The sequence below is a fragment of the Nelumbo lutea genome, chromosome 1 (assembly GCF_056320005.1).
Source record: "Nelumbo lutea isolate HS-2025 chromosome 1, American lotus-T2T, whole genome shotgun sequence".
Classification (NCBI taxonomy): domain Eukaryota; kingdom Viridiplantae; phylum Streptophyta; class Magnoliopsida; order Proteales; family Nelumbonaceae; genus Nelumbo; species Nelumbo lutea.
Window position 1 is genome coordinate 86,886,030 of NC_142684.1, and position 12,135 is coordinate 86,898,164.

General features: G+C 33.2%; 1 protein-coding gene across 1 annotated transcript; it reads right to left on the reverse strand.

The window, feature by feature from the left end:
- Positions 1–787: 787 nt before the first annotated feature.
- LOC148875911 (wax ester synthase/diacylglycerol acyltransferase 11-like) lies at positions 788–9,015 on the reverse strand. The gene is made up of 5 exons (XM_088965700.1): positions 8,554–9,015; positions 7,898–8,482; positions 2,612–2,962; positions 1,794–1,931; positions 788–1,150 (listed from the first exon to the last, which is right to left on the reverse strand). Exons 1-5 carry the CDS (start codon positions 8,839–8,841, stop codon positions 1,007–1,009), a joined length of 1,506 nt encoding a protein of 501 aa, XP_088821826.1. The 5' UTR covers positions 8,842–9,015; the 3' UTR covers positions 788–1,006.
- Between the last annotated feature and the right edge of the window lie 3,120 nt (positions 9,016–12,135).

Genomic DNA, 12,135 nt, shown 5'->3' on the forward strand with positions numbered 1-12,135 from the left:
ATAAGATCATGTTAATTACTATAGCAGTTTCGGCTACACAACACTAAAAGTTTAAAAGAAAATTTATGATTTATTCTCCTTATAAATCACAAATTTTTATTGATTTTCTTAATGTATTGTTCAAAACTGTCTTCCCCCACATGTCACTTTTCCCCGCTGTACCAACCCAAAGTAATCAATCTTAACCCAACCGGATTTGGATTTGAGTTGGTCAAGTTGGATTAACACATACCGAATTTACAAATACATATATTCATCCATAAATGCATACTTATTATCACACTCATGCATAAACATCATATTATATATACTAATATTTTAACAAAAATACCTTTTGAGATCCTTTTCTCTTCACTTTTCAATTGAACATAAATAAGTAAATAAATGCATAAATCTCGTTCAGGTGGAATTAGGCTGCCTAATCAACCCCAAACCCACCCAGCTCAATTGTGGCCCAATCACAACCGTATAAATATTAACTCGTATAAAAAACTTTAAATGGGCCAAAAGTCGTATAATGGGTTGAACAGATTTAATTGGGCCGCACCGATTACATTATATTCTATTTGAATAGATGCTTAATGGGTTGAAGTTGGAAGGCCGAAGATTCAAAGAATCGATACTAAAAATCTTGCGTTTTTATATTTTTTTAGTTTTTATTTTAAAAATTAGTTTTTATATATTTTCTATTAAAAAAAGAGAAGTATAGGTGTTTTAAAATCCAAAAGATACGATACGATATGTCTCGTATCAAAATTTTGATCCTTGAGAAGGGCAACCCACCCCATTGCCAAACTATAACTTTCATACCTCAGGAAGCTATTTCCAACATACTAATAACAAAACAAATAAATATTGCCATTGACAGTCTATATAAAGTGAATATTTGACTTGAACATCATAAAATTTAAATCCGAATACTATCATATATGGTGAATACTTAATTTATTAAACCTCTCAAATGTTATGATTGAAAGGAAGAATTGAATCCATCTAAATCCAAGTTTCAAGCGGAGAGAGCAGCTTCATAGATCTTCCGAAAGGCCTCCTCTATGCATGATTTGAATTGTTGGTTATCAATGAAGTCTTTTTCTGCCTCCACTCCTAACCTCAAAGTTCCCATGTAAGTCACCGCCGTTATTGTAAGACTCTGCAAAACAATCCATCAAGCTTTTTTCTGTTTTATCGATTCTTTTTATAGTTAAATATTACATTGCATATAATGTAATAGAACTGTCAAATGGGTCAGGTCTGGTTTAGGGCATGGTGGATCAGTTGCAAACCAATTATTAATCGATTCTATTAAAAAATCCACAATCAGGATCATCGAGTCTGACCCAATTAGACACAAGTATATATGTTTGATATCTATAATTACCAATGATAATGACAAATTAAAACCTTCAAAAGTTTGAAGTTTGATAATATAACTTAATAAAAATAACATAAATAGAAAACTGTTATATGTTGATAAAACAAGTGGTTTTAATGAATTCAAAACAGAAAAAAAAAAAAAAAATTGATCCAACCCAATTATTTATCTGTATCACAAATCACCGAACTAGAATCAAAGAAATCGGTTTGATCAATTTCATTCTATTGGATAGACGAATCCATTGGCAACTCTAATAAGGCATATGTATTCTCAACAGAAAACCCTAACCTAACAATTTTCTCATAAGGCTCAGTTTAGAAGAAGTACAAATACAAATATATATAAAATAATACAAAATACAAGGATTTGCACTCCTTCCAAACTGAGCAAAGCAATTGTTTGCCGATGGATTAATTACCTGAGGTACCCCGGACAATGTAAAGTACAAGCCGCTGACTGGATGACCTGCTAGAGTCACTTTTTCCTTTGGTCCAACCATATTTGTGATGGCCAGGCTCGCGTTCTTTAGTGTGCTATGGATTATTTGTGCTGCTCTCTGCAAAATTAGAAAGAAACTGTTTAGTTTATTGATGCAATGCAATTCTCCCTTTCCGTGCAAATAGGGGGTGTCACGGACCAGTTTTGAGTTGGACCCTGTCTAAATCAAAATCAATTTGAACAGATTGGATGGACTAATAAGATATATTGAATTAATTCGATCAGTCCAGACTTAATAGTCCAAAGTATATTGGATTTGATTGGACCCCGTCTATCCATAATAGATTTATATTGAATTGGGTTAAACTGAACCAATACCCAGTCCATAGATAGTATAAAAGAATACATTGAATTGGAAAAAATATAAATTAAAACCAGTTTGAACAGATTAAACAGTCCAGACATTGAATTGGATTTGTCCAAAATGGTTCAAAATATTTATAGAGAAGTACAGATAAGCCCAATGCAGATTTCTGATTTTTATTGAAGAGTTATAAACATTCAAAACGTCAAAAACTCACACTCTATGCACCCATACCCACCCCTGAATTAGCATCAATTCCAAACTGACACTTACCCTAAATGTACTTTAAGCCTACAAATTCTGACCCTTTACTGAACCATCATTCTCCCAAATATTTATTGGATTGAACCAAATCCGGTCTAATTGACACTCCTAGGGGAAAGATGTGCAAAAGACAAATTAGCAGTACAATTAGAGAAATGCAGTATACTTGCCTCAGGGCCGCTGAATTTTCTGGTGGTTTCTAGTAGCTTGGCATTGAGATACACAGCCAATGAACTTTTCTTTCTCTTGATTATTTGCCTTGCTTTGAGCACAAAGTCAAGAGGGGTTGTAGTATCGGCATCAAGTATGGGAATAGAGACATGCAAGAAGGCAAAGTAATTTCCCCAGGGTGCCTTGGTATCTGGTTTCATCATCTCCTGGATTGGCTGAATGTTATTGATTATCCTAGTGTTGAGCAGCACCAGAGCGGTCGAACTTATGTGGCTGGAACTTCTGTTTGAATTGTACATATATAGCCGAATACCGTAGAATATTACCCCACAGAGCACGTCATTAATTGTCTGGCAAAGAAGTAAAAGAATAAGATGAATTAATGATAATAAGACCAATTAGATCATCTATTAAATGTTAAGACCAATTACATCATCTTTCCGGTAACATAGATTTTTCGTTCTTTAATAAGGTGTCATTTAGCTGGTTGGTAAAAATTTACTGATGATTGTAGTGGAAAGACTTGAGAACTAATCCCACCTGCACCAGGGTTGGAGGGTTTGGAGTTTGGAGGATGCCTCTCAGGGTTATGGCCCCATGGAGCCAAAAAAAAAATCTCTTTTATCCATCCCATCTAACCCATCCAACCCACCTATTTATATCTATATAAAGCAATCAATTTGGCCATGTTGGTTTCATTGCTCTAGGCCTCATCTTTTTAATTCTTATTTATTCTGAGTAAGAATGAGCAAAAATGAATAACATTAAAGCATTTGGTTATAAAATTCTTGCCATGGATTTCACTCTTTTCAGAATGAAAAATCAGCCCATAGCACAAAAGCTGAGGTAGCCTGTAGAATGAAAAATAATCATGCATTGTCTTGCTCATTTTCATTCTTTAAAGAAATTCTATGCCATTGGTCATAAACTGCCATAAATTTTATTGGCGGGCTGCCGTGGAAATTTATGTCAATGGACATTGACTGCAGCCATCCACCGGTAAACATCTATGCTAATAATTTTGGAGGCCTAGTCCATTGGTTTATGACTGTTAACACAGTTTTTTTTTTTTTAAGATTAAAAATAAACAACATAAGGTACTTGATTGTTTGAAAAGAATTCATTTTTCAGGAAAAAGCATTTGATTCATATCCATCTTCTCTCATTCTACCCATTTTTACCCATTCTTGTCTATTTTAGAATTTCATCTTGGGTAAAAATGAAAAAGAATGAGAGTTGTACCAAACATGTTCCAATTAACGGGACATAAATGGGTTCCATAACCAATTGGGTAGCAATATTTCCTCTCTTCTCTCTTTCTCTCTCCTCTCACACACTTCTTATTTTTTTGTTCTCCTCTTTCCTCCTAAAATCTCTCATTTCTTTCTCTCCCCTTCTCCTATTGTCTATACTCTCTTCTGTCTCTCTCCTTCCATTCTCCTCATGATCTCTCTCATCACTCTCCCCTTTCTCTCTCCTCCCAATATATTTACTCTTTCTTCGTTCTCTTTCCCCGCAACTCTCTTTTCCTCTCTCCCCTTCTTCTCTCTCCTCCAAATTTGTTTAAATGCCATTTGTATATCTAGTTTAACTAACCTAACAATGACACATGGAACTATGAAAATCCCAAAGATTATTTTTCAAATATTTACATAAGCCCAATTCCGCAAATGGATCAAAATGAGTGGGTTAGGTTGGGTTCCAACCCACATGCATATAGAGCTGCAAGTCAGGCTGGGTTAGGTCCGGTTGAGAACAACCCTAAGTTCTAAACCCCCAACCCTAACTCTAACCCAACCTGATCTTCAATCCAACCAACCCAACCCCAACCCTAATTCTAACTAAATTCCTTCAACCCTAACCCAATCCAACCCAAATTTGGCCTCGGGTTGGGCCCAACCAACCTTCTTCCCATCACTTAAAACTTCATAGAATTTCTCAATTTTAGATCTTAACTCAACTTTCACTACATATATTAATCCTATGCTTCATTAGTATTTGTTTGTTGACGTTTTTATTTTTTATTTTTATTTTTTTTGTTCTTTTGGTACAAAATTCAGAGAAACAAGTGTTAGAAAGGACTATAGTTTATTATGAGTTATGACTTATGATAGATCTTTTATGGGCAAAAAACAATAGATAGGAAATGAAGAATAAAATTTTCAAAAAACATAAAATAGTGTTATTAAGGTTTTAGTATATCTAATTAGGATTAAGTGAAGTGATTATCTTAAAAGAAATACATGATACTATGTGGTGGGGGCTATACAAGGATCAAAGTAGCGGTATCAGGTATCATATTGGATAAGTCAAATATAGATACAGACACAGATATGTTTTGGACATGAGTGGATACGAACGAAAGATGTAAAAACACATGGATACGCTAGTGAAATGCAAACAAATCGCATAAATACATTAATCATACTAAACAAAAGGTTGAACTATCTATGAATAAGATATAAACACATGAGAAATGCATACTTCAATAGGTTATATGAAGAAAAATATTACAATAAACAATACCGGGACTCTAGAACATTCAAACATTGTACAATAATTATCACTCTTTCAATTTTTATTAATTTTTTGGTATATTTATTAATTTAGTATTTTATTTAATTAACAACTATTTTTTAAATAATAAATATGTTTTCATTTTTAACATATAATGCTTTTATTTTACACATAATTGTAAAATAAAACAAATAAATCATTTAAGGTAGACAAAATAAATTATATTTAATTTTCAGTTTTTATTAAATTTTTTTGGCCAAATTAAATCTTAAATTATTTGTTTCAGTTTTTTTAATTATAATTTTCTGTTTTCCATTAATTTTGTTGGGAAAATTTATTTATTTTGTATTTTTATATAATCTCTATTTTTTACAAATAATAACCATGTTTTCATTTTTAACATATGATTATGTGTACAATAAAATATATAAATCATCTAAGGTAGATGAAATATATTATTTTTATAATTTTTAGTTTTTATTATTTTTTTTTGGAAAAATTAAATCTTAAATTATTTATTTTAGTTTTCATAATACTACTTTTCAACTTGTATTAAAGATGAAAAACAATCTAAAGGTACTTAATGTTCAATTTTGTCAAATAAGGCAGGGATGCACCTCCATATTGGTGTGTATCAGACCGTATCCATCGATATAGAGGCATATCGTATCGATACACACAACTCATATGATACGTATCCAGTCGTAGTGTATCCTGTATCCATGATCATGGGTACGGATATGATACACCCCGTATCGAGAGTATCGTATTACATATAACATATATTTATATATGACATGAACTATAGAGTCGGATTCGGGTTGTCTAAGGGTCAACCCTAACCCAACCCAATGTAAAGTTGGGCTCATGAATTTCAACCCCAACCCTAACCCAAGCATCAACCCTACCCAACCCAACCCAATTTTTTCGGGTTGGGTTATAGGTGGGTTCAGGCCAACCCGACCCAAGTTGCAGCTTTACATGCATACATATTGGAACTGCGGGTCATTAATGAATGAGAATATTTAGGCTTGGTTTTTTAAAACCTGTCTTTTGGTCAAAACCATTGACTTAGGTGGTTGAACCGATGACTCATTTGACCTGGTCACCAGGTCACAATTGTACAATCAATATACATACAAATTTCCAGAGTCCATAACTTTGCACCCAGATGTCTAACTAGAGTGATCCTTTCTTTTCATTTTTTTTTTGGATAAATTTTCAAGATCTATGTCCCAAGGGGCTGAAGTCACCTTGCCCATTATTTTCACCAAAAAAGAAACGCTTTTGGCCTCAAATCCCAATTTTTAACATTTTTTACAAATAAAAAATATAACTTAAACATAATTAATACATAAATATACATATATTATATGTAGAAATTAATTATATATTATTTTATTGATATTATACATGTTTTACCATAGTAAGTATGTATAAACCTATATATACCTATATATGACATAATAATGTGACATGGTCTGACCCGTTCAACCCGAACAGTCAAACCAATAACCTAATCTAAAATAAAAAATGATTAAGCCTCTAGGTTGATTTTTACAACACTAATCTAAAATCTAATAAGTGAAAATATTTTTAAAAAACCAAAACGAAGCACAAGGTAACCTCGATCAATTCAACAACTCAGGTTGGGTTAGAGTTGGCTTCAACTCGACCTAATAGGAATGATAGGGTGAGCCAAATTTCAACCACCTGTTGTTTCTAAGTCTGTCTTTATTTACGGTGCAAATCTGAATAAGATAAAAAATTTTACGCCAGATTCTATCGCACTAATCGACAATATTGTCAATCTAAATTTTGCATCCAAAAAAGTACTGATAAAAAAAATTGCAAGTCATATGTCTTACCTCTCCGATCTGCTACCCACAAGCAATTCCCACATAATTGATTAGTCAAGCTATTTCCCGTATCATATGTTTTTACAGCATCATTTAAAGCGGGGACCACTTTACTTAATTGTCAAAAAACAAATGATATAATTTAAAATATAAAGCGAAAGTAAATAATCATAATTTACACTTAACTTATTTATACACGCTTGCATTCAGGCAAATAAACTAGTCTAGTTAATGCATGCATGCTGTTGGAATCGACGTGTCCTACTAATTCTATCAACCAAATTTACTTTTACTTTCTGAAATTTGCTATTAGGTGTAATGATTTTTTTAATAGAAGGGAAAATTTTTTATTAGTATCTTTACTTTGCGTCTGGTGTCATTTTGGCAATCGAATTCTAAAATGCAACAATTTAGTATACTAACTTCCAGTCTAGTAGTGATATTTGAAAAGATACAAATGCCCTTTGAATGTCATCTAAATTTCTTTATCAATTATCCAAATATTGATAAAAAGTGAACAGTCCCAAATTATTGCCTCTTTTATTCAAGAAAGTTGGGGTTGTAGGATTGTCCAATGAGGCATGACCCCAACTTTTTTTAATAGAAGAGACAAGAATTTGAGATTGTTCATTTTTTATCAATATTTGGATGGTTGATAAAGAGAATTAGAGACATCAAAAGGATATTTATATCTTTTCAAATGTCACTTAATGGTTTGTTAATGTACTGATAGACAGCAGGTATAGATTCACTTGTTTTCAAAGTTAAAGATACTAAATTGTTAAGTTTTAAAGTTTGACATCAAAATATCAGTAAGCCAAAGTACAGGAGTACTAATGGGAAATTTTCCAAAATAAAAAAGGAAAAGAACAGTCTCAAATAAGTATGTGTAGGTTTATCCAGACTTACCCCTCCAATCTTTTCCTTGATTTGTCCGATCCGATCGAGAGATAAGTTGACAGTGGAGACGGTTTTAGGCCGGAATTCAACCCCAGCAGTTCCGGACCGGATTGGGTTCTGTTTGTCTTCTAAAAAGCTGCTTTTTAAAAGGCTCCAAGCAAAATCCGAAGCGGAATTAAAGAGCAGGGAGACAAATCCATGAGCTTTCTTCAAAATGCTGAGGCCGCCGGCGCCGTGTTTATTTGGTATAGGTTTTGGCCGAGATGAGGGAAAAATTAAGGGAAGTGAAGGATCATCGGCCCTTCGGGTGCAAGAAAACAATGCACCCATGAGTGAGAAGCCATCACCTAATGCATGGTGAAGCTTCAACACCACAGTCCCAGCTGCATTGCTGGTGGGATATTTAAACAAGTGGATCTCCCACAGTGGTCTGCTCTGTGGAAGCATTTCCATGGATATCTTTGACATGTACTCCTGAAAGCACTCATCGTAGGTAGTCGCCGGTAATCCGTCTGGGAAAACAGCGACCCGGACGTGGTCTTCAAGCTTAACTTCAACCTTCTTCCAATGTCCTACTCCATGATCGTCTAATACCTGCTCCCACAAACAGTTACAAGCTAAACAAGTAAACAACCAAGAGAGAGAGAGAGAGAGAGAGAGAGTACCATGATGGAGGAGAAGCGCGGGTTGATGGGGAGGAGCATCTTCTCAAGTAAAACAGTGGTCTGGGAGTCATCGATGGGAACCTCGGATTCCAAAACAGCAAGAACGCATATAGAGAGAACTGAACTATTTAGGTACTGGGCATGGGGGCTTACGGGCTCTGGTTCTTCAACAGTTGGTGTTTTGTTGAACTCCATTGATGCTATAGCTGTTGCAATGGCTGCTGCTGGGTTTTGTGTTTTTGCTTTACTCGTCTTCTCAGTCGGTCTTCTTTCACTCCTTGTGTGCATATATAGACTAGAATAGAGATGATAATAGCTAGGTAGTCCAATTAGTTACCTCTCTCTCTCTCACTCATGTTATCCTGTACTTACCGGTCCACATGGAGATCATCAACCATTCACTGACATGTTGATTGACAGTCATCTCTGTAAATTAATGATTCAACCTATCTGTCTCACAACAAAACAAATGAAAGTCATAAGTTGGTATATGCCCTCAGTGGCCGTTTGGTAACCGCTGAAGTGACTGGACCAGAAAGATTAATTAACCCTCAATTACCAACAGCCTTGGGACCATTAATTTTCTCCCTTTGTTGTGGTCGAGGAAAGGAAGAAGCCAAGAAGGCGGTACTCCCCTTAGTATCTACCATGCATGCACCTCTACTGATCTCTCCAAAACATGCCCACTTCATGTACTGTATGATTAGTCTCTCTCTCTCTCTCTCAGGGGCACAATAATGTATAAGTGAGAACTGAGAAAGCAAGCAGCAATAATGTATAGGTGAGAACTGAGAAAGTTCTGACCTTTCTCCCCCAAGAAAATTGGGAAGAAAAGTTGGATGAAGACAAACTGCAGAGCTGAAACAGTTGGATCCTTTCTGGCGATTCAACACAGTGTTTGCAATTCACACGCATCTTGAGTCTTGACCAAATCACTATTAGGGTTGTCAATTGGACCCGATTTGTTACAATTCTATCCAATAAATACTGCCGACCGTTAAGTCTGAAGTGAATCAATGCAGTATGTCTTATTGGTCTATCGAATCTATTCAAATTGATTTTGATTCGGGTGGAGGCAACCCATAACCAGTCCACTGATATCCCTAAGTGTAGTGAATAGCATTCACTAACCCTATGGGCTAGGGAATGCATGCATGGAGGTAACGTAAGGCATCTTGTTACTAATGAACCTCATCTCTCTACTATACATCTCTACCCCAACAATTTATAACCTAAAAGCAAAAGATTTAAATGGAATCTTTTTTTTATATATAAACTAAAGAAATCTTACAATCTTTCTCTTTTCATGCATTTAACTATTACCCTTACAAATTTAATTAATTACAATGATGTCATTGAATAAAACAAAAAGCATACATAATTTGTCCGTTCCCCTTTTCTCTTTCATATTGGTACTAAATATGTAATTGTTTACAATTGTGCCACTACTAACTATTCACAATGATGCGCTAAACTTTTACCCTTTTTATATTTGCTCAAAATAAAAGTCTTTATCTCTCATTTTATTTGTAATTGGGTCGTGCTTCCCTCCCCTACGATACTTTAGGGGGTCAACCCGAGCCTATACAGGCCTTTGTCATGCTATGGATCGGGCTGGTCCACGGGCCAAGTTGGGCCACGAACTAAGCTAATCCATATATTTTAAAAATTTTGAAAAAAAAAACAACAAAGAAGTCAATATAAATTAAAAAAATATAGATAAAAATAAAAAAAATATTAAAATTTTATTTTATAAGAATTTTGATGTATACAACTGTTTATATATGCAATAATAAAATAAAATAATATAATATAATTGAAAATAAAATTATAAATTATATAATTATTGTATATAATATAAGGCCCAAACCTACGCGGGCCCATGCCATGCTGTAGGTCAAGTCTTAGGCAGGTTGGGCCATGAACCGAGCTAAGCCATGTTTTCTAAAATTTTGAAAAATAAAATAAAAATTTAACATAAATTAACAAAAATAGACAAAAAATTAATAAAGATTTCAAAGTTATATTTTATATGAATTTTGATGTGTACAATTGTTTATATATGCAATAATAAAATGAAATAATATAACAAAATTGAAACTAAAATTATATATATTAATATATTATATAATTATTGTATATAATATATGTCTCGAGCCCGCACAAGCTTGTCTCATGCCGCAGGCCAAGTCTTATGCCAAGTTGGGCAACGAACTGGGATAAGACATGCTTTTTAAAAATTTTGAAAAAAATAATGAAGATTTTAACATAAATTAAAAAATAGACAAAAACTAACGAAGATCCTAAAGTCTCATTTTAGCTGAAACCTGCACAAGCGGTCTTGTGCCATGGGCCAAGCTGGTCCATAGGCCAGGCCAGGCCATGAATCGGGCTAAGCTTGTTCCTGGGCTCAATAGCCCGGTAGTTTAGCCCGAATTTAGCCTGATCCATTAACAGTGCTATATTAATTAATTAAATAATTTGAGATAGCCTTTATCGATCTTGCGTTGATAATACATAAAGTTTTATTTATTTATTTACATATTCTTCTAAATTATTTAATTCGTTAATAATTTAATAATCTAGCAAATTATAATTGCTAGCAAAGTAAGACATAGAATCGTTTATATAGTTTTATATATTTATTCTCTCACTTGATTGCCTATTTATCTCATTTATCTTATAAATTTATTTATTTAATAAATTAAATTAATTATTATTTAACTATTTAAAACTCTTCCACTATATAAAACAAAAATACAATGACAAAAGTCATCTCTCCCCCTTTCACTTGATTGCCCGATGGCTGTGATTATTTATTTATTTATTATTTTATTTTATTAAATTAAATATATTATTATCTATAAATTTTTATTGCCCTTGCAATGCAAAAGCCCCTCAGCTAGTATAAACTAAAAGCTAAAAGCAAAAGGTTGTATGACCAATTGTTGTACATTTGCCAAATGGAATATTATTTTATATAACCTAAATGAAATCTTATAATCTTCCCTTTTCATGCTTTTAATTATTACCATTACAAATTTAATTAATTACAATGATGCTATTGAATAAAAAAAAACCAATAACTTGTCATTTTTCCTTTTTCATATTTGATACTAAACATATAATTATTTATAATGGTGCAATTGCTAACTATTTACAATAATGCCACTAAAGTTCTACCTTTTTCATATTTGATATAAATTGTCTTTATCTCTCATTTTATTTACAATTGAGTTATGTTGGGTCATGCCATGTAGGCCATGCTTCCCTCCCCTATGATACTTTATGGGGTCAACCCGGCATTGCCCTCGGCCCGAGCCTCGCAGGCCTATGTTGTGCTAGGTCAGACTGGTCTATGGGTCAAGTCTTAGGCTAAGTCGGGCTATGAACTAAGCTAATCCATGTTTTTAAAAATTTTGAAAAAAAATAATGAAAAAGTTAACATAAATTGAAAAAAAAAATCTTATTTTTTTTTATTTTATATGAATTTTGATGTATACAATTGTTTATATATGCAATAATAAAATAAAATAAAATAAAATAAGAAAAATGAAAAAAATTATATATTATATAATTATT

Coding starts and splice junctions, on each gene's coding strand:
- LOC148875911 (XM_088965700.1), bottom strand. CDS start 8,841: ATGCACACAAGGAGTGAAAGAAGACCGACTGAGAAGACGAGTAAAGCA. Junction 8,483..8,553: donor CGCGCTTCTCCTCCATCATG/GTACTCTCTCTC, acceptor TTGTGGGAGCAG/GTATTAGACGATCATGGAGT. Junction 2,963..7,897: donor TCAAGGAAAAGATTGGAGGG/GTAAGTCTGGAT, acceptor CTTCTTTGCCAG/ACAATTAATGACGTGCTCTG.